The 20,124-nt window shown below is 39.5% G+C and overlaps 1 protein-coding gene across 1 annotated transcript; it reads left to right on the top strand.

Moving 5' to 3' along the window:
- Positions 1–13,572: 13,572 nt before the first annotated feature.
- On the top strand, positions 13,573–18,281 carry LOC141756392 (melanocortin-2 receptor accessory protein 2A-like). The gene is made up of 4 exons (XM_074616066.1): positions 13,573–13,876; positions 13,969–14,108; positions 15,866–15,965; positions 17,616–18,281. Exons 2-4 carry the CDS (start codon positions 13,991–13,993, stop codon positions 18,091–18,093), a joined length of 696 nt encoding a protein of 231 aa, XP_074472167.1. The 5' UTR covers positions 13,573–13,876; positions 13,969–13,990; the 3' UTR covers positions 18,094–18,281.
- The last annotated feature ends 1,843 nt before the right edge of the window (positions 18,282–20,124 follow it).

The raw sequence follows: 20,124 nt of genomic DNA on the forward strand, positions 1-20,124 counted from the left end.
GTCCTCAGAGTGATGTGAGAGACTGAAGGCAGGAAACCTTCCTATTTATCATTTATCAGGTCCCAGCAGGACCCAAGGGTGCCAAATTGCGCTTTGACGCGTCTCCAAGTGTCTCCAAGTGTCTCCATGCGCCACGGTGTTCAGGTGCGAAGTCACACTTCAGCAAACTCCAACCAAACTCCAGCCATATGGTCAACTTTCTTTCTTAATATCTTAGTGTAGAGTTTAAAAAAACACATCTTTTGTAAGAGATTGGCCTATTTGGAACACATTTCATCTTCAAGTTTTCACCTTCGGAAGATTCACACTTCCGAAGGTGAAAACTAACATATTGAAAAGAACTGTAGTGTACAGAGCAATGGTGAAGTGGAACACTCTGCCTGGGTATATCAATCAAGAAAATAGCAAAAATCAATTTAAAATATTATTAATAATATTTTGTATGTTTTGTATTTTGACATTATGCTATGGTCCAACCACTAATGAATCATATTTACCTCTGTACTCTGTGAATAGTATTAACTTGAACCTATAGGTCCTGTGTTGTGTGTTGGGTTGTGTCTTAAATATTGTTGTGTTTTGTTGTTGTCACTTTTGATGTTGTGGTCATTGTTGGTAAAGATTGTAATGTGATTGTGTACTGAAATGTAGCCTAAAACAGTTCAAAGTGATTTAAGTGCACTCCAGAAAGAATAGCTGGGCTCCAGCCACAGCTAATGGAGATCCGAATAAAAGAAGAAGAAGAACATTTCCGAGATGAAATGTAAATCTGATTAGATGTTAAAGCCTCTTCATCCACCATGTATAGCCTGTTAAGTGGTTGAGCATAACGTAGAAGTATCATTTTGAGTTCTAACAGGCTTAAATAATATTGATATGATGTCAATAAGGTTTGTGCTTATAAATTCAAATCCAACAATAGTTGTCCATGTATCTGTTTTTATATTTTTTTATTTTTTTCCACTCGCAATGTTGTTTGGTTATGATTTCCCAGAAGTCTTTATAGATATTTAAATCAATATCCTCCTCACAAACACCAACCATACACACACACTTGTCTTTTTTTATATATTTACCGTATTGTTATTGTTGTTATTATATATATATCTTGTCCTAATTGTTTGTTATCACTATTATGTAGTCATCTTATTTCTTTATATTAATCTTGTCTCTATAGGTGGAGGCTTCAGATAAACCCAGTGGGTTTTTTGCCTCTTCCTGTACTGTATATTATTCATTTATTTGTTGTTGTTATGTTGTATAGTCTTAAATTGTGCAAAACAAATAAACAAAATAAACAAACAAATAGTTCAGTTTGGTTCCTTAACTTTCTTGTTGATAAAAAAACTTTTGCTCTTTAAACTCTTTAACCCCTTCACCTCTCAGTGTCTCCTCCGTCTGTGCAGCCATTTGTGTGTGTGAGGTGTGAAGAAACACGTGCCCTACTGTCAGTGCACGCTGAGTGGGATGATGGAAGAAGGCTCGTGCGCAGTGAGGGGGGGTTGACACGCGCCAGCCTTTTGTATACACAGCAGCAGCAGGAGGCTGATAGATAGCTGCTGCATCTCAACAGATGGATGTAAAGCCTGAACGCATCACACACTCCCATATTGAAACCTAATATAAGTATATGTTATACAGCTTCTATAAGAGCTCCACTTCTCAGCCCTTTGTGAGGAAGACCTTGGGAGGTTCATTGCCTAATTCTTTCTTTGTGATTCTCTGTCATTGCACCAGTGGGGGGCAGTGTGGGGCTGCTGCATGCTGGGATGAGATGATAATGGGAGAATATTTGACACATTGGTGTTAAAAAATATCCAGTCAGTGGTGGAAGAACTAGTCAGATCCTTTACTTGAGTCAAGTACTAATACCACATTGTGAAAATACTCCACTACATTCAGTACATAAGTTAAAGTATGTAATATGATCAGCAAAATGTATCCTCTGAGAGACTTTACTGTCTTTCAGAGGCTGTAAAAGGCTCAGTTTTAGAGCTAAGGGGAAGATATTGATGTCATATGAAACTAGAAAACCTAAAGGATCCATTGCTACCAACCATGGGCGAGGAAAAACGTTCATGGCCATTTTCAAAGCGGGGTCTCTTGACCTCTGACCTCAAGATATGTGAATGAAAATGGGTTCTATGGGTAACCCACGAGTCTCCCCTTTATGCCAGCCTTTATGATAATCCCATGCAGCTTTGGGCAATAACTATCCAGTTGTTTGCATGCAGTACAAATGTGTTATTTTCACCTATTCTAAAAAATGGTGTGTTTGAATATTTCTGCATACTGGGGTCCCTAAACAGTCTGGGAACTGCATAAATTGGGTATTTTAATTCTTGCAGAAATCTCAAAATGTCTAGAGTATTTGATACCAAATCACAGCATGGCTTTTTCTATGGCGTTCCCTCAAGGTCTTGGTGTCTTAATGTGGTATTTTGGAGGGATTATTGATAATTTCTATCAATTCTCAAGTGGTAAAAAATGGTTAAATTTAACACCAAATCTGCATAATGAATGGTATCAACCCAAAAATAGCTGCAACATCTTATGAGACATAATAGAGCATGGGAATGATACTTCTATCATCATGTTCTAAACCCTTATGCACTTTTATAATTTATTTATTTATTAATTCATGTTTATTTCTGATTTATGACCAGAACAACTTGACATTCAGGTCTGAGCATCTCAAATCAATCTTCAGGTTTCCAGCTTTCAGATGATGTACACCACTTCTATATGACATCAACTGTTGACCTGCTATCTCCCCTTAAAGATCCTCTGTACCCCCCTAAAAGAAAGACAAAAATGGGTCTATGTTGGTTTCAAAGACTTAAAGTGTTGTTGTCAGTGTCTTACTATTATATATATTGTGTTTTTGAATTAATATTACTGCCACATTTTGCCACATGTTACTACTGTACTTGTTTAGGGTTGTGCTCATTTTAACTACTGTTGCAAATATCTGCCCAAAGATACAATGCAAGTAGCTTCCTGAGAGCACAGTAGGCCCCAGTATGCCACATTTGTAAGTAGCACTTGTTAAAACGTATACTGTAGAAAGCCTGAAAAGAGAGTGTCTACATCTAAAAGGTGCACTGTGGATGACCAGCATTGAATGTCTTTAAAGTCCATCCACATCCATCCACATCACAACACTCTGGCTCTCCAGGGAACAAGCAGTCAGAGCTTTGGCATCACTGAGGTCTTCTTACAGACCTCTCTCCTCTTTTTCTGCTCTTGAGCTAATTGGACACACTGCTGGTTTCTTTTGTGTTATTCACTCCTTTGCTATACTTTGTATTATAATGGCAACAACAACAAAAAACATACTGTATATGGACGCATTACGATTCAAACACACATGCGCAAATGGGACCCTTGCCTTGATGTTCAAAAAATGGGCACATTAATGCAATACTTGTGAAAAGATTTTTGCCATATATATATTATATTATAGTAAAACTAGGGCAGCATGTTCAGAGTGTTTTCATGTATTTTCTTCATCAAAAAGATACATCTCGCATGTTTTGGACATTGTAGTGACAGCTCTTCAAAACACACACTGCACATTTTGACAGAACACTGCAAAGTATGTCACACAGCGAATAAAGAGAAAAAACATACAAAAGAAGCAGGAAGAGTAAATGTGAGGTGTCACTCAGCTCTGAATGAAGCAAAATTTAAATTCCCTGCCAAGACCTTGGAAAATACAGCCCACACTACCACACACACACACACACACACACACACACATGTAAGAATGGACAAAATACTAAGGACACTCATCATGGAGAAAAAATATCCCTATTTGATTACAATTAGGGCTGTCAATAAATTAAAATATTTAATCACGGTTAAACATATGATTGTCTTATTCATCACGATTAATCGCAAATTAATCACACATTTTTTATCTGTTCAAAATGTATTTAATACTCTTATCAACATGGGAGTGGGCAAATAGGCTTGCTTTATGCAAATGTATGTATATATTTATTATTGGAAATCAATTAACAACACAAAACAATGACAAATAAACCCTCACAGGTACTGCATTTAGCATAAAAACTATACTCAAATCATAACATGACAAACTGCAGCCCAACAGGCAACAACAGCTGTCAGTGTGTCAGTGTGCTGACTTGACTATGACTTGCCCCAAACTGCATGTGATTATCATAAAGTGGGCATGTCTGTAAAGGGGAGACTGGTGGGTACCCATAGAACCCATTTTCATTCACATATCTTGAGGTCAGAGGTCAAGGGACCCCTTTGAAAATGGCCATGACAGTTTTCCTTGCCAAAATGTAGCTAAATTGTAACCTCAACAAGTCAGAATGACATGGTTGGTACCAATGGATTCTTTATGTTTTTTCTAGTTTCATATGATACCAGTATCATCAGGCATCATCTAGCTTTAAAACTGAGCCCGCTACAACCTCCGAAAGCTCAATCGTGTTAATGCGTTAAAGAAATTAGTGCCGTTAAAACGAATTTGCGTTAACGTGTTATTATCGCGTTAACTTTGACAGCCCTAATTAAAATAAATCAATAACAAAGGATGAGACGGAGATAAAGAGACAAAGATGATTGATGGTTTTAAAGAGTTGGATTGTACAAAAAAGAAGCTGCAGCTCAACATCTGGGAGATGTCTGAATGTTTCAGACATCAGCTGTTTCTTTCCTGCTGAAATTAACCAAGAGACTGGACCTGCCTGACTGAAAAGTTCACCATTTACCAAGACCCCTTCCTTATATAGCTTCTCCTGGTATAACCTCCATCACCTCTAGTGCTCCGCTTCTGTCTCGCTTTCACTTTTTCCTTTCTCTGTGGCCTCTTATTCGTAGGTTATATTCCCTCTTTTTTTCTAAAGTCATTTAACACTTACAAAGACTCTCAATACTTCCCTTAAAAAAAAAACAATCCCTCTCCATGGCAACAGTCAAGCTCTAATAACATCATTTTCTAGTCGTCCATTCAGTAAAGCCTTATCTTTTTATCTTTGCTAGGTGCGCCGTCACAGTCACAGATTTAAATGTGTTCCAAAAAATGTTCATGAACTCATTCTCTCTCCACCAACTAGAAATCAAGTTCATCACACAGCCTAGACAGAAAATGTCTAATAATGATACCTTCATGGTTCCCATGGTTCCCACGGTCCAGCTTCCAGTCATATTTTTGTGCTGGGCTCCTCTTTTTAATTCATTTTTGTGTTTTAGTTGAGAGGCTAATTTGACGCACTCACCTCAGTGTTGCACTCTGTGATACTGAATGGAAAACATGTTGATGCCATGCACTAGAGGTAGCAGTACTTTTAGGGTTTGCTTATATTGATATTTTCAGTGTTGGTTGGTTCATGCTGGGATACTGATAAAAAACAACACAATGTTCTGAACGATCCCTGTTGTTTTCCTGGAAATGAGAAGTTATCTATCTATAAGATTCATCTTTAATGAAGAGAGAACATGTTGAGATGTTGTTGCTCTCCTCCTCCCTGGCCTGCATTCACACTCCAACAGTTTCCTCCAAACACGCAGTATAGTTGTTGAGTTCTGTTTTGTCCTTATTGAACAGAGCTTGGAGTTATTTACTAAAATAATGGAGAAGCAGGCTCAACCATAACACAAATCTGAAAAGCAAACTTTTTCAGAATCTAATATTTTCCACTTGAAGTGAAACAATTCACACTCTCCAAACTGGAGAGGACTTTTATCGGTTCTGTTTGGAGGTTATTCATTTTATATCAAGTTGCAATCCAAGACAGAAAAATACAAATCTGAGGAGTCAAAATCCCTTTGCAAGGACCCAGAGACTGTGGACATCAATGCAAACCACAGCAAAAGTGCCCTCTTGGATGCCCCTATGGTAGAACATGATAAAATGTTATCTATGGTGCACTTCCAGTGGAAAAAAACATGATGAAATGCCCTCTAGGGTGCCCTTCCAGTGTAGAAAATGTGATAAAGTGCCCTTTAGGATGCCCTTAAAATTGAGAAAAAAAGGCTACCTTGAACCTCGCACTGTCAAGCTCTCCTTATTAAAACCTATAAGTTAGGTCTATGTTTAGATTCTCCATGGACTTCTGATGATACAGTAAGACCTAACATATATGCCCTATATGATATGCCCTATATGCCCGACAGTAAATCAGAATCAGCTTGACAGCCGAGTACGTTTTCACATAGAAGGAATTTGCCTCATTATTTTTATGCATAACAGTCCCAATGAATATAGTAAGAGAAAAAGAAAAAACAAGTACTGCAAAAGTCAAGAATCATAAATATAAAATAACAATTTACAATAAAATACATCTGTTTTTAAGAATAAAAAAAGAGCTGTTCAGTGTTGAAAACGAAGAATGTGCAAATAAATATTCCAGTCACACTATAGACTATTTGTTAAATGTCTTCCAGGGAGTTGAACTTTGCTCTCGTTACTGTTGTGAGTAATGCCGGGGCTCAGGGTGACTCCTGGCCTAACAAGGAAAACATTCCTCCATGTGACAACAGGAGGGAGGAGAAGCGAGACCCGGTTCATTTACTGTGTGGAGGAGATGCTGCTGCTGCACGGCACGCTAATACCACCTTCCTGCTTCCTGCTTGCAATTATAGAGCTTATTATGTATGGGTTCTTTTTAAGGAAAAAGCCTTTGTTGGTGCGAACAGTCCTTTTTTAAAAAGTGCATCACCATCTAATCAATAAAGAGCTGTTTGTGTCCCATCTCATAATCAATTTTCATGTGATTCATACTGGGAGTAAATTTGCTAAACAACGTCATCATGATTTCCTCTCGTGGACTCACAAGAGCTCATTTCATTCACACATCAGCTTCCATTGAGATGTAGATTGTAAACACGCAGTACTGATTGTGAGACACTGGATGTCTTCCTTTTAGTATTTGCATTCTGGAGAGAGCATTTCTTCGTGTGCATGATCCTTCCAGAATACTAAATGATCAGTGACCACCAAGGCGCTGGGCCTGGAGGTAGTTAATAACAACTGAGCTGCTGAAGGAACAGTGCATTGTCCATCCATCAGTTATCCATGGCACTTTAAACAATCTATATATCATCCTTTAAAGATTTACCTGAGATAACACAGAACATGTTTATGTGTGTTTACATGGCTTTCTATGAGCTTTGAGTTCTGAGAATAGGCTATACACAAGGTCAGACTGATCCGTATTCTGGTTTAATTGAAGTCCTGAGGGTTCCCTTGGAAACGATCCGACGGGATGAAAGTGCGTGGTGAGTAGAAGCAGTCAAAATATGAGAAAAACAGGAACAAATACTGTAAATTGCATTGCGAACCATAAAAAGCATGAAACAAAAAATCAATAACTAAAAAAAACAAGACGTTGTACCATGGTCACAAAGTGAGCGAGACTATTCTATACAGCTATGCTTCTAGTTAGAGAGCTACAACACTATGAGGGTAAGGTGTGCATGCCATAATAACTTGTGTTTCTTTCTTCATCTCAGTCACTGACCCTCTACCACAGAGCAAAGACTAAAAATCCCAGAGCGAGGGTAAAAATGACAGCGCCGAAGTCTTTTCCCTTCTGCTCTGCACTGGGATTAACCTCAGCAACTGCTCAATGTGCAGCCAGGTTGTGGATTTATGCTGACAAAAACAGATTTGGAAGGCTCATCCATCAACAGCTGATGCACTGAAATACTGTATGCCACTTGTGAGAGTCAATGCAGATGACAAAGAGGAAAGAGAGAGTCTGTAAGATGGATGCTGCAGAGCGAGAGAAGGGAAATAGTGCCGGTTTAAGTGTGTGCCTGAGTGCTGTATGTGAAAGTGGATGTGCAACAGGGAAGCCTCAGTATTAATGAATTCAAGCTTGTAGAGATTGTTGTTCTGTATAGGTCGAGACTGATAGGGGAATTAGGATCCAATTAATTAGTGAGTGAATGTTTATTTTCTCTTTGGGAAAAAGACAGGAAGAAATTAAAAGACAAGACAGGACAAAAGAGCTATTATCTTGAGCAGTGAAGGCTGAGACTTCACTGACTATCCCAGCAACATCAGAGTTATGCATCGCGCGCAACAACATCGCTGATGCAGAACCTATGAATACTTCTTATGAAGTCTTGAATGATTCTATTCCCCTATTCCCAAATAGACAGATTCAGAGCAGTCTCTGACTGGGTGGGTGGGCGGTAGTAGCTTTAAAGCTGTAGAGCAGATTTGTGACCAGAATGCAATTGAGTAAATGAAGCAAGTGAAGGTAAATTGGGCTACAAGCAGGAAAAGAGCAGGCTGGTTCTCGATCTAAGAGAGTCCACCGATTAGTCGGTGAGGAACGCAAACGCCAAAAGCGTTACTGGCCGGAAGTGGAAAGCCCAAGTTGTGGTCGATCAAGCGCCAAGAGCTTGTTGGCAGGGTCCAGGTAGCGCTACAAGATCAAGGCCATAGGGCCAACAAGGAGGCTGGACAACCTGGAACGGGGTTGTCGACCGGAAAGTCAGTTGGTCAGATTTGATGAAGATCCCACAGGCAAGACTCAGCTTCCTTATCAAGTCAACCTGTGACACCCTTCCCAGTCTTCGGAACCGTGGTTTGAGAATGAGGAACGCTGCTTGCTCTGCAACGCCCCCAACGCAAGCCTCCAGCACGTCTTGTCAAGCTGCAAGACCGCACTTTCACAGGGTTGCTACAGGTGGCGAGGTCATGACCAGGTCCCGAAAAAGCTGGCCGAGGTGCAGGAGGTGCGCAGATATGAAAGCAGGGGATGAAGCACCAGGCCGAGAGAAGCACTCTCCCCTTACCAGGACTGGAAAATGCGAGTGAATCTTGGCAGGCAGCTCCATTTCCCCAGCGTGATTACCACCAAGTACTCAGAACCGTCTGCTGAGTGCAGAAAGGCTGGCTGGAAGACCATCATCTTCCCAGTGGAGGTTGGTTGCTATGGCTTCGTGGGGCTGTCAACCATCCAGCTGCTGAGGGATGCAGCAGTGACAGGTGGAAAGATGAAGAAGGCAACAAAGGGACTGACAGTGGAGGCGGAGAAGGGCAGCTTTTGGCCACATGGGCTGAGGACAAATGGTGGGGAAAGAACATCTAACCCAAAAGTCAGCTGCAGGGGGCGGCAGGAAGACGTTCCCTGTCACTGCTCTGCCACCAGGAGACGTTTTCAGGCATTAAAAACTCTAACCCGTGACGGGAGACTTTGGCCAATCACAGGTCATTTCAGAGAGAGAGCGCGTTCCTATTGGCTGTTCATTCAACGGAGGCAGCTGTCAATCATTCGCGAACTCCGATCAAACTAGGCAGCGCTGATCAAATATGAATCAATATTCTGTTACTGTAATGCCTATTTCTCGTCTCAGATGTTTTCAGAAACGTCTTGTAGTGTACTGTTTAGATGTAAAATGAGAACGTTTGCTGTTCTCAACACGGCTGCCGGGTCACAACTCTCTCATTTTCTCCGTTTGATCTGAGTTTTGAGTCCGACCGTACATCAGTCTGGGTCAGCGATAGATTATGCTGAGCATGATATTGACGACGGGTATGACCATCACAATGGGGCTTCAAATTATCAGTGTATATTGGCACTGTGTTAGAAATCCACACTGAAACCTGCTTTTGAGAATATCATTCCTATTATTTTCACAAATGTAGCAGCCTGTTTTGAAGTTAAATTAGTACAAGTAAAGTGCATTTTTAATAACTAAACCTTGCTGTAAAAATAAAGACACCCAGTAAAACAAATCAGACATTTTGAAAGCAAAGCAATAAAAACATAACTTTATTAGAGACTGGAGATCCATTGTAGATGAGGAGCTGGAGCTTAACAGTTATTAAATTCAGAAGGCTATAGGTGCATAGAGAAAACAGTATCATATATTGAAGAGGCGTCTTCTTTAAAGTTGGTAATTGCATTCAGCACATCAGTTGATGACACACAGCGCTTTCACTCCTGACAAGTAACTTTGACCATGTAGCCGCCAGCTACTATTGGACACATTTCTTTATAGATCAAAGCATTGACTGTGAAAACAGCACAGCGTATCATCTCACCATGACCACCACCGTGATGGCTTAAGAAGAACAAGGCAACAGCCCAGATAATAACAGACCAAAGAAAACAAACTGGCAGCTTTCATTGAAATACGCATCATTGATCTGCAGATGAATACAAGACATAATACCGTAGACAGCGAGCTTTGATGCGGCTCTTCCACTCCTTCTAGCTTTCAATCTAATTAATCTAGTAATAGTATTTGGTGCTTTTATATGATCACTGTGTGAATGTATAATTCATCATCTGATAGCATAGATTTCTTTTCATTTTCTTTTGTGAAAGTCTCTGCCTCCAGGGGAAATATCCGCTGAGTTGAGTTCACTACAAAAGCCTTTGTTATTTCTATTGTATAGCTTAACTTGAGCAAATCTCCTCTAACTGAGCAGCAGAGAGAAACAGAAGATGAGACATCTGGAGAGCAAAAATAGGACTCGACGAAGACACTCATTGATTTTACAGTGAACACACTGTCCGACTCATTTTTTAGATTCCTTCTATCGATTTTACAGCTGATAACGCCGTCCCGACTAACGGCACTGTTGAGCTGCTATAGCCGCCAGCTCAGCCTTCACCATGTTGAGAACCGTGTGGAGCCAATAGATATGCTTTGAATTTCGTATTGAACACCTTTAATTTAAAGGATCTGCAATAGGATTGTGTTTAAAACTATATGGATGGTGCCAAACTTGGCTTAATCAACATTCTGTGGTGAGAGCCAAAAACAGTACCAGCTCTGCCAAAAACGAGGCACCTTGCAGCTGAAGCGTCCAGACATGTTTGTGTGTGGATCTGACAAGGGTTACTAACACAGCGCCAGCAAATTTACATAATAAAAAATGCACTATTAACACTCTAGGTCTACCGGGATATTAATGTTTTTTATGCATTTGTGATCATTCTGATTATTTTTATAACATTTTATGAAAATTCATTTTGGTAGCACATCCGTGAATGAATGGAGCCCCGATGCGGCTTTACTGAAGAGGTACTTCAAAGATTAGAATAATTATAAGTAATACAGGGCTACTAATGAAGCCGGTTGCTTGAATGATTTATCAAAGGATGAAAAGAGTGCATAATGATGTGGTGTTTTAATAAGCCTTGCCTCAAGTAGACCCATTTTTTTTAATTCTCCTCAGTGGAAGTAAGTTTAAAACCATTAGTCATGGTTGCTTCGTTTACACCATTTCTACAATCCCTCACTCCATTAAAGGTCAGGCCATTCAGAGATGCGCTTCCTCGAGAGACTTGGTATGTGGCAAATTATATAACTGCACTTGGGGCTTTCACAGAACTTACCACTAAGTCCCAAAGGCACAACTGAGACGTTGCCATTGATTGCTCAAAACAGATTTGGATTGTCCCCCAACAGCGGTTCAACAGCATGTTATTTGAATATTTTATGAAAGATTCGCCGGCTGATTTCGTTTCAGTGCCCAATAATGTCCCCAAAGCTAGAAATGCATTCTAGAAAGATCTTATGAAACTCAACTGTGCTGGGATAACGTTACAATAAAACGGTTTTATTCGTAAGTGTGGTGTTGATGTACATAACACTGGCATATTTGGGGAAATAGATCAAATAAGAGGAATATTTTAATTATTGATTCATGTATTCTGCTCAGTGGGCAACCTCCGGTTCAGAAAAGTGAAGCCAATGAGGGAAGTGCTATAAACTGTCATTCTTTCTACTAGCCAGCAGGGGGCGACTCCTCTGGTTGCAAAAAAGAAGTCTGATTGTATAGAAGTCTATGAGAAAATGCCCCTACTTCTCATTTGATTTATTACCTCAGTAAACATTGTAAACATGAGTTTATGGTCTCAATCGCTAGTTTCAAGTCTTCTTCAATACAGCATGATGTTCATTTAGTAAATTATGGTCCCATTTAGAGTCAAATAGACCATAAAGCGGGGGATGCTTTAGGGTGTGGTTACTTTGTGATTGACAGGTCACTACCACGGCGTTGTCCGGTCTGAGAATTGTCCGTATTTTCGTCTTAAAAACTTTAACCCTTTCACAGTGTGTTTTCAATTCATGAAATTGTAACATTTTAAAAATGTTTTATTCAGCATTCAGTTGTACTTAACTCCACCCTTGTATGTCACTTCTGGTTGCAAAACAATAAAGTACATTGAATTCTTGTGTGATAACTTAATAATGCACTGTCCATACTTTCACATAGTGTGCACAGTAACGCTTCACAATTATGTAGTCACCAAGGTAGTAGTTACCAAGGAATGAGGAAAGAACAAATCAGGCAACTGGCTTAATGAAATAGCTAACAAGGTGTTCCAAAATAACCCTTAGTCAAGGACTATAATTCATGGTAATTAATTGTACCTCACGCTGTCTGATATTCGCTGTGTTTCATTGGTTCCTAGAAGTCTGCACACTCTCCACTAATGAATCATTCTAGACAAACGCTTTATTATGTACCTATAGCTCTTATCTCATCAATTCAAGTGTTGTTTTATCCTACTGTAAAATGCAATGCAATCATGCATAATGTATAGTATGATTATTCCATATGGATTTTTAGAGTCGAGTGATTGGCTTTGATTGGCAGGTTGGATGTAAGCACTTATGTCTTATTCCCTGCATTTCAACATTATTTATCACGGATACTTGAATCCCATTAGCCTGTTATGTTTTAAGATGTTGATCATATTTTTTACAGGAAACTAAATTGGGAAAAGGTGTGACTAGTTTACCTTATTTGTCCTTAATGGCTTTTCAAAATGTTAATTTGTCATATTCTTGTGCGCAAATATGTCTTCTTTTGTTCTTATCAACTATAGTATAGTCTACATATTTAATTGAATCAAAATTGGTAACACTGATAACGTTCAGCCACTAGATGTCACATTCTCCCTCCACCGTTGCAATGCAATCACTTCACAATAAGTGGTTGCCAGTTCGATGTACAACCTGCATATTTTATGGTCTGTCTGTGTGTGTGTGTGTGTGTGTGTGTGTGTGCGTGTGTGTGTGTGTGTGTGTGTGTGTGTGTGTGTGTGTGTGTGTGTGTGTGTGTGGTGACAACACATTAGAAGTTGGAACCAAACGTCAGATATTTTTCACAGAGTTAAACAATACATTTATTTTTGGTCATTTATTTTTGGTCAACATTTTTTAAATGATTAATCCAGAATATATATGTAAAAATAATAAAAAACTATTTTATTTTTTTCTCTTTTTTTTAACTTATTTTTTTTTATATATATATATACATAAATGTTTTATAAAAAAAATTTAGGAATGACATTTTAGGAAAAGTCATGCTTTTATATGGCACCTTTCTAAAAACTAAAAACATTTTTTTTCTTATTTTTTTTATATTGTCTAAATAAAAATGTTATCAATAACACCATTAAATCACACATGGTTTCAATTACAAATATACCTTCCTCAAGAATGAGAATGTATATAAAAGAATCAACTTCATTGGACACAGGTATTGTAGGAAACCAGCATCTTCGTCCCCATCCCCACACTCAAGATGATGAAGATAAGCATTTTTTTTTTGCAGTGTAATCTCAGTAGTGTATCTCAGTGAGTGAGTGAGCCGAACCAACAGTATATAGGATGCTGGATGACGGTGATGCGCACCAAAAGAGGCTGCTGCTGCATCTGCTGCTGCTTCGCTTACAGGACTTACATGAGGATGGATGGAGTTTATGCGTAACGGTATAAAGCGATGGATTTCCCTGCTCTTCATCACATTGTTGGGGCGTTGTTAAATTCCAGGAGACGGACATAACATCTAAGGAGTTGTTTTGCAGAAGAAAATCACAGGCTGCAGTTTTCTAACAACACGGAGAGGCTTATTTTGGTTTGTAAACTTTATGGCTTTATAGCAACATTACGCATTGATGTATAGCGTCTTTGAGGGGGTTGATTGCATTTATGTTTTCTGCTGTTAAGGTGCGTAAAAATCGGTTTTGAAATGTCGGACCTCCACAACCGGAGCCAAACCAGCGCACGTCGCAGTGACTACGTGTGGCAGTATGAATATTATGACGACGAGGAGCCAGTGTCTTTTGAGGGACTCAAAGCGCACAGATGTAAGATGAACACAACTATAAATACATCACTGAGACAATCTTCCATTGCTTTGACTGCTTTTACTTTATTGTGTGTGTGTGGGATGTTTATGTGTGTCAGCAAAGAGGGTTACTCACCCTGAAGGCTTTTAATAAGTAATGATTCATTACTCCCTGCACATTTCACCTCTTGCTATCTTTATTGCTTCAGCTGGATGGTGACGCGCAACCAGCCTCTCAATAAACACATTAAATGCAGGCAGCAATATTTCAGGCATGCACACTGTAAACAATTGTTGTTAATTTGCAGCAGGATTTCAACAGTATTAACCTGTTATTGCTAAAAACAGTGCTTTACTGTTAATACAAAAGAAAACCTGTTAAATTACGCTCATAACTGAACTATAATGCATTCTTAAAAAAACAGCACTATACTGCTGATCAACTGTCTAAAGTATCATCAGTAACAGTTTCATGCAGTATTTGTTAAATTTGGGGACCTGATCTGCTCATGTGAGGCTTGTACATTGTACATGATTGTAAAATCAGTGAATTAGCTTTATTGTTCTTCACTGCCTTTAATTGTATTTAGTGTGACTATTCCTATGTCTGTAACCTGCTAAGTCTATTCATCTAGGAAAAAAATTATGTTTATTAAAATGTATGTAAAAAATAAAACCTAAATAGTGCATTAAAACAAATCAGTAAGATAATGTAAAAGAAAGGTGAAAAACAGCTATATAATGTATCTTTAAACAGTAAATTAACTGTAAAATACTGTGAAATTAATTAAAAAAAAACAGTATTTTTCATTAACAGTACAAAGCTGTAAATTTCAGCGACAGTATAATAATGTTAATTTTACAGTAACATAAAGGCAAACCCTGCTGCCAGTTCTTTACTGTTATTTTACTGGGAAACGAGCTGTGAGGGCAAGTGAGCAACGTCACTGTAACGTTACGTTCACTAAAAAGTGCTTGTTTTTGCAGATGACACTGCTCAGATTGTTTTTATAAGTGTCTGACATCATTATGGAAAGGACCCTACAGAGAAACAAAATGTGTTTCTTTACCTTTTTATTGATCCGGTCTGTTTGTTATTGTGTCCAAGTGTCCCCGCACAAGGAGAAGTCTCGTTGTGAAATCGGAATATCCGTATACTCTGGCTCAAACAAATACGGGTGGCCATCAAATTCAAATCCACATTGTCAAAATAATCTAAATATTCAGCCATGAGATTGAAATTCTTTTAGATAACAGTAAGCTACGCTTTCTATACTCCAACACAACAAATGCTGCCTGGCCGGCACTCACGTTTCCACCACGGACGTATTCCACTATTCCACCGTTGTCTTCTGGCAACACGTCACCTCGCCAGATTTCACGAGACTTCTCCTTGAGTCAGACTCTTTCCATAATGTCAGACACTTATAATAACAATCAGAGCCTGTCATGGCAAAAACAGTTAATGGACGTTAATGATGATGCCAGCTTGCCCCAATGGCACCATATTGCAGCTCGTGTGCAGCTGCCGTTTACAGCAATCTCCCTCAATACTGGACCAATTTCAGAAATTGTTATCCCTATTAGTCAGTCAGACTCAAAGACATGGGAAAATAGGGTCTAGGTTGAAAAATACCAAAGTTACCATTTATCTGAGTAATTGAGGATTTTGAGGGCCCCTGAGATAGATTAATAAAAGTACAGAGAGAGGAGCAGATGGATTTAATCATTAAAATATGTACTATAATAAAAATTCTCTCCTCTCTGACATTTCAGACTCAATCGTCATCGGCTTCTGGGTCGGACTTGCTGTGTTTGTCATCTTCATGTTCTTTGTCCTCACGCTGCTCACAAAGACAGGAGCGCCACACCAAGAGTGAGTATATTAGCAGGTCTACAGCCCATGTATCCATTCACTCTCACATCTGGCCCCACAGGGATAGTTTCAGCACCACGGAGAGCTCAAGCAATTCAGCTCTCACAATTTCATCTAAGAGCTGGGGCAGCGTTTCATGTGTGAGGCTGAACTCGTGATGTGTGCGAAGGCAGAGAGAGACAGGACTGTAATGAGCTTCAGGGATGTGTTTGCTTTTCTAACAGATTAAGTTGTAAGGCATTTTAATTTGGGTAGCCAGTGGCTGTTCTCATAGGCATTATTGTGCTTTGTGGAAAGCCGCCATTTGACTTGAAGCTGAGCTCCATATGGCCAAAGACACATTGCAAGCTCAAATGAAAATCAGCCGTGAAATGGAAAGAAAACACTTATATAAAGGTCAGAATGATACGGCACTGAGGTTGAGCACAGATGTAATAAGGAATTTCTTGTCTGGCTTCATGTCTTTTCCCACCGTTCTCTTTTCAGAACAGGGTGCTGGGGAGATTAAGTATTAATTTCCAGACAGAACAATAATGAAAAAGAGGATAACAAGACAAGAAATGGAAAGGGTAACTTTGGTATTTTTCAATCCGGACCCTATTTTCCCATGTTTTTGTCTCTAACCGACTAATAGGGACAACAATTTGTGAAATTGGTCAAGTTAGTGTTGCCACGATCCTGGGATTTATAACTTCAATACAATACCTTGAAAAATATCAATATTTGATACCACAGGGGAAAATTGAGAGACATAACATTTTAGATTGTTATTAAAAGATAAATAGCAGTGTGTGTGTGTGTGTGTGTGTGTCAACGCGCTGTCGGAGATAAGACAGAGCAGAAAGCGTAGCTGGTACCTGTGTATCAATACTGTTTAAAATGAGTATTAAAACTGTTTCAAATATTCATTATAGATACTTCGATATTTTTGTCGATACTAGGTCCAGTATTGAGGGAGAGCGCTGTAGATGGCAGTTGCTCAAGGGCTGCAATGCAATCCTATTAGGGCAAGCTAGCACCATCATTTACGTCCACTAAAAGTGCTTGTTTTTTTCCATGAAAGGCTCTGATTGTTATTATTAAGTGTCTGACATTATGGAAAGAGATCTTGCGAGGTGACGTGTTGCGAGAAGACAACGGTGGAATAGTGGAATACATTCATGGTGGAAACGTGATTGCCAGCTGGGCAGAGTTTGTTGTGTTGGAGTACAGAAAGCGTAGCTTAGTATTATCTAAAGAATTTCAGTGTCATGGCTGAATATTTAGGTGATTCCAAGTATACGGATATTCAGATTTCATAACAAGACTTCTCCTTGAGAGGGACTTGGACACAATAACAAACAGACCGAATCAAGCCAAAGGTAAGAAAAACGTTTTATTCTCTGTAGAGTTCTTTCCATCATGTTGTCAGGCACTAATAATAACAATCTGAACCTGTCAGCGTCAATTTAAAATTTTTTGTCCCCATTAGTCTTTTAGACACAAAACCATGGAACAATAGGGTCCAGGTTGAAAAATACCCAAGTCACCCTTTAAGTGTTCAGCTACAGGTTCATTCAGGACTAACATAGGAATAAAAGACCTCGATATTTTCAAAGCATTTCTCTGCTTCAATCTCACATCGCTGCTGTGATCTTTCTTTCTTTACAGAAACCCAGACTCTGCTGAAAAGCGCCATCGACCAGGCAGCTGTCTAGTAGACATCGGCAGTCCACAGGACGACAACGACAAAGCCTTCTCTCGTCCTTTGCTAACAGAGTCCCGCTCATATTTTCATTTCTACATCAACGAGGAGGATCAGGGTCATGGGAAGCGAAAACCAGATGAGGAGAGAGTTGGAAAGCACAGCGGGGCCCGAGCCCAGAAGGGGACCAGAGGCATCAGCTCCTCGGGGATGGACGAGATGGAAGAGGACGCTGAGGAAGATGAGGGACACCAACCTCTCAAGGGACTGATAGAGGAGAGTAAGACAGACAGAGAATGTGCCTTCTTTTCCCACTTCAACATCCCCAACTTTGTGAATTTGGAGCACAGTTCAACACTTGGAGAGGATGATCTGCTGTATGAGCCGTCCGCCATACTGGAGCGCCAGTCTCACTCTCAGGATGGCCACTGTGACATTCGCTAAGTCTGTTTCTACAAAGATATCACAGGCGTGGACATAATGTTATTGTTATATTTGTAATATTTGCTTTCCTTTCACATGGCCATTTGTGATCTGACTTTGGGAAACGCACACATCTGCCACACAGCTACTTTTATCCCCCAAAAAGTGTCTCTGCTTGGAGAGTTTTTAGCCTTTTCAGCAAGAACACATTTAGCGTCCATTTGTGCCTGGACTGCATGTCCTTCCACACAGGAAAAAACAGAGAGACCATTGTCTCACCAGGCAGAGGCGCTTTGTCCAATTCATTCTGCTATTATTGCTGTCTTGCTCTCTTGTGCAATTCTTGACAATTATCTCTCTAACAGGGCCAGCGTTGCCAGATGGGAAATAATAAACTATCGTACCAGAGGCTTAGAATTATCGTATTTTGAGGAAAAATATTGCACACGAGTCATAACCACGAGAAAAAATAGGCGTAAATGTATAATAAAAAAAAAAACACATATTTCGATGACTTTTTGACACGCCTACCAATCTATGGACCTCGTTTTTTTTCTTTTAAAGCAAGCTGATGATGCGTGGAATGGGGTATGTGCCCATGTCCGTCTGGCAGTCGTTGTAATAGCCTACAATTATAAAATTACAGTACAAGACAGGAGGGAGAGAAAACGACAGACTGTGCTTGCGAGTCAAGTATATCAACCGTGAATACACAGATGTCGGATCCATCCGGAAAAAGAATTAAAGGGGACTTATTATTTTTTTTTGCTTTTTCCCTTTCCATTAGTGTTTTATATAGTTTTTTTGTGCTTGTAAAAGGTCTGCAAAGTTACAAAGCCCAAAGTCCACACCAAAGGGAGTTACTTTCCCCCCACAGAAACACTGCTACTGAACTGCCTGAAACGCCTTGATTGTAGTCCTGCTTTTTCTTTCGTAATGCGGTGATGTCACCAAGTAACACATTTGCTTAACAACTTTTTTTGCACACCGTCAAACAAAGCTAGTTAGAGTAGAGCTGGAGCGGAGTCCAAAGAGTTGGCCAGCCGACCAATCACAGCAGACTGGGCTTTTATAAGAGGTGTAAATTATCGTACATTATGGCACTTTTTGCATTATTGATTGCACCTCATACAGAGGGCAAAATTATCATACAAATACGATAATTATCATACACCTGACAACGCTGAACAGGACACAAATGCCAGGTGGTCTACCAACAAGATTAAAAGCATGGAATTCAATGTTTTTTGTTCAAAAATGAAGTGCCCTCCATTACAAAAGTGTACCTTAACCATGTGATTAGTAGCACAAATCAAACATATCATCTTTCTATTACGGGGTAGGTAACCTGAGACCTTGGATGACAAATGTGATATAATACTTTTGTAGACAGATCTCTTGAATCAGAAGTGATTTTGGATTGTCCGAATAAAGCCTAAGTGGTTAAATGGTCATTCAACTCAACACTGGTGTGGCGTAGCATTTCTTAACATTACACATTATGAAATAAGATCACACTCAGATTCACTATTTCATAATGCTTTGTCAGAGGTAACAATAAACAAGAACTTGAGCTGCTCTTATCAACTTTTAAAATGCGTTTTAGCGTCTTGTAGTTTTTCATCTTGGTTTTATGGCCCACAAATTGACTGGTTTGGTTCACTCTCACGGCTCTCATTGACAATATTGCCAACTGAAAGAGGTGGCTGATTCCAGCGAAGAAAAAAATATATATAATAAACTCTGTTTTAGCTGCCCAGTAACAAATGGCACACAGAGAAATTAACGACCAGCTGGTGAACATAGTGGAGGATTTAGCAACCAAAGCGTATGGATGTATAATAAGACCTGGATTCCCAGTTTTTTTCAGTGGCCACTCGCTGTATTGCAACGAAAAATCCCCCTCTGCGGCCCAAAAAGTATTTTTCTCATAGTCCACCATTGTAGAAGAGATGTCTGTAAAGCGGTTGACAGGACACCTCAAACAGCAAACAATGCCAATTATGACCCTTTCTATTATGATTTTTTGATCCATGGAGGTTTTATGTTTGT

Source organism: Sebastes fasciatus, chromosome 18 (genome assembly GCF_043250625.1).
Source record: "Sebastes fasciatus isolate fSebFas1 chromosome 18, fSebFas1.pri, whole genome shotgun sequence".
In the NCBI taxonomy this organism is placed as follows: domain Eukaryota; kingdom Metazoa; phylum Chordata; class Actinopteri; order Perciformes; family Sebastidae; genus Sebastes; species Sebastes fasciatus.

Coding starts and splice junctions, on each gene's coding strand:
- LOC141756392 (XM_074616066.1), top strand. CDS start 13,991: ATGTCGGACCTCCACAACCGGAGCCAAACCAGCGCACGTCGCAGTGAC. Junction 14,109..15,865: donor GGGACTCAAAGCGCACAGAT/GTAAGATGAACA, acceptor CTGACATTTCAG/ACTCAATCGTCATCGGCTTC. Junction 15,966..17,615: donor ACAGGAGCGCCACACCAAGA/GTGAGTATATTA, acceptor CTTTCTTTACAG/AAACCCAGACTCTGCTGAAA.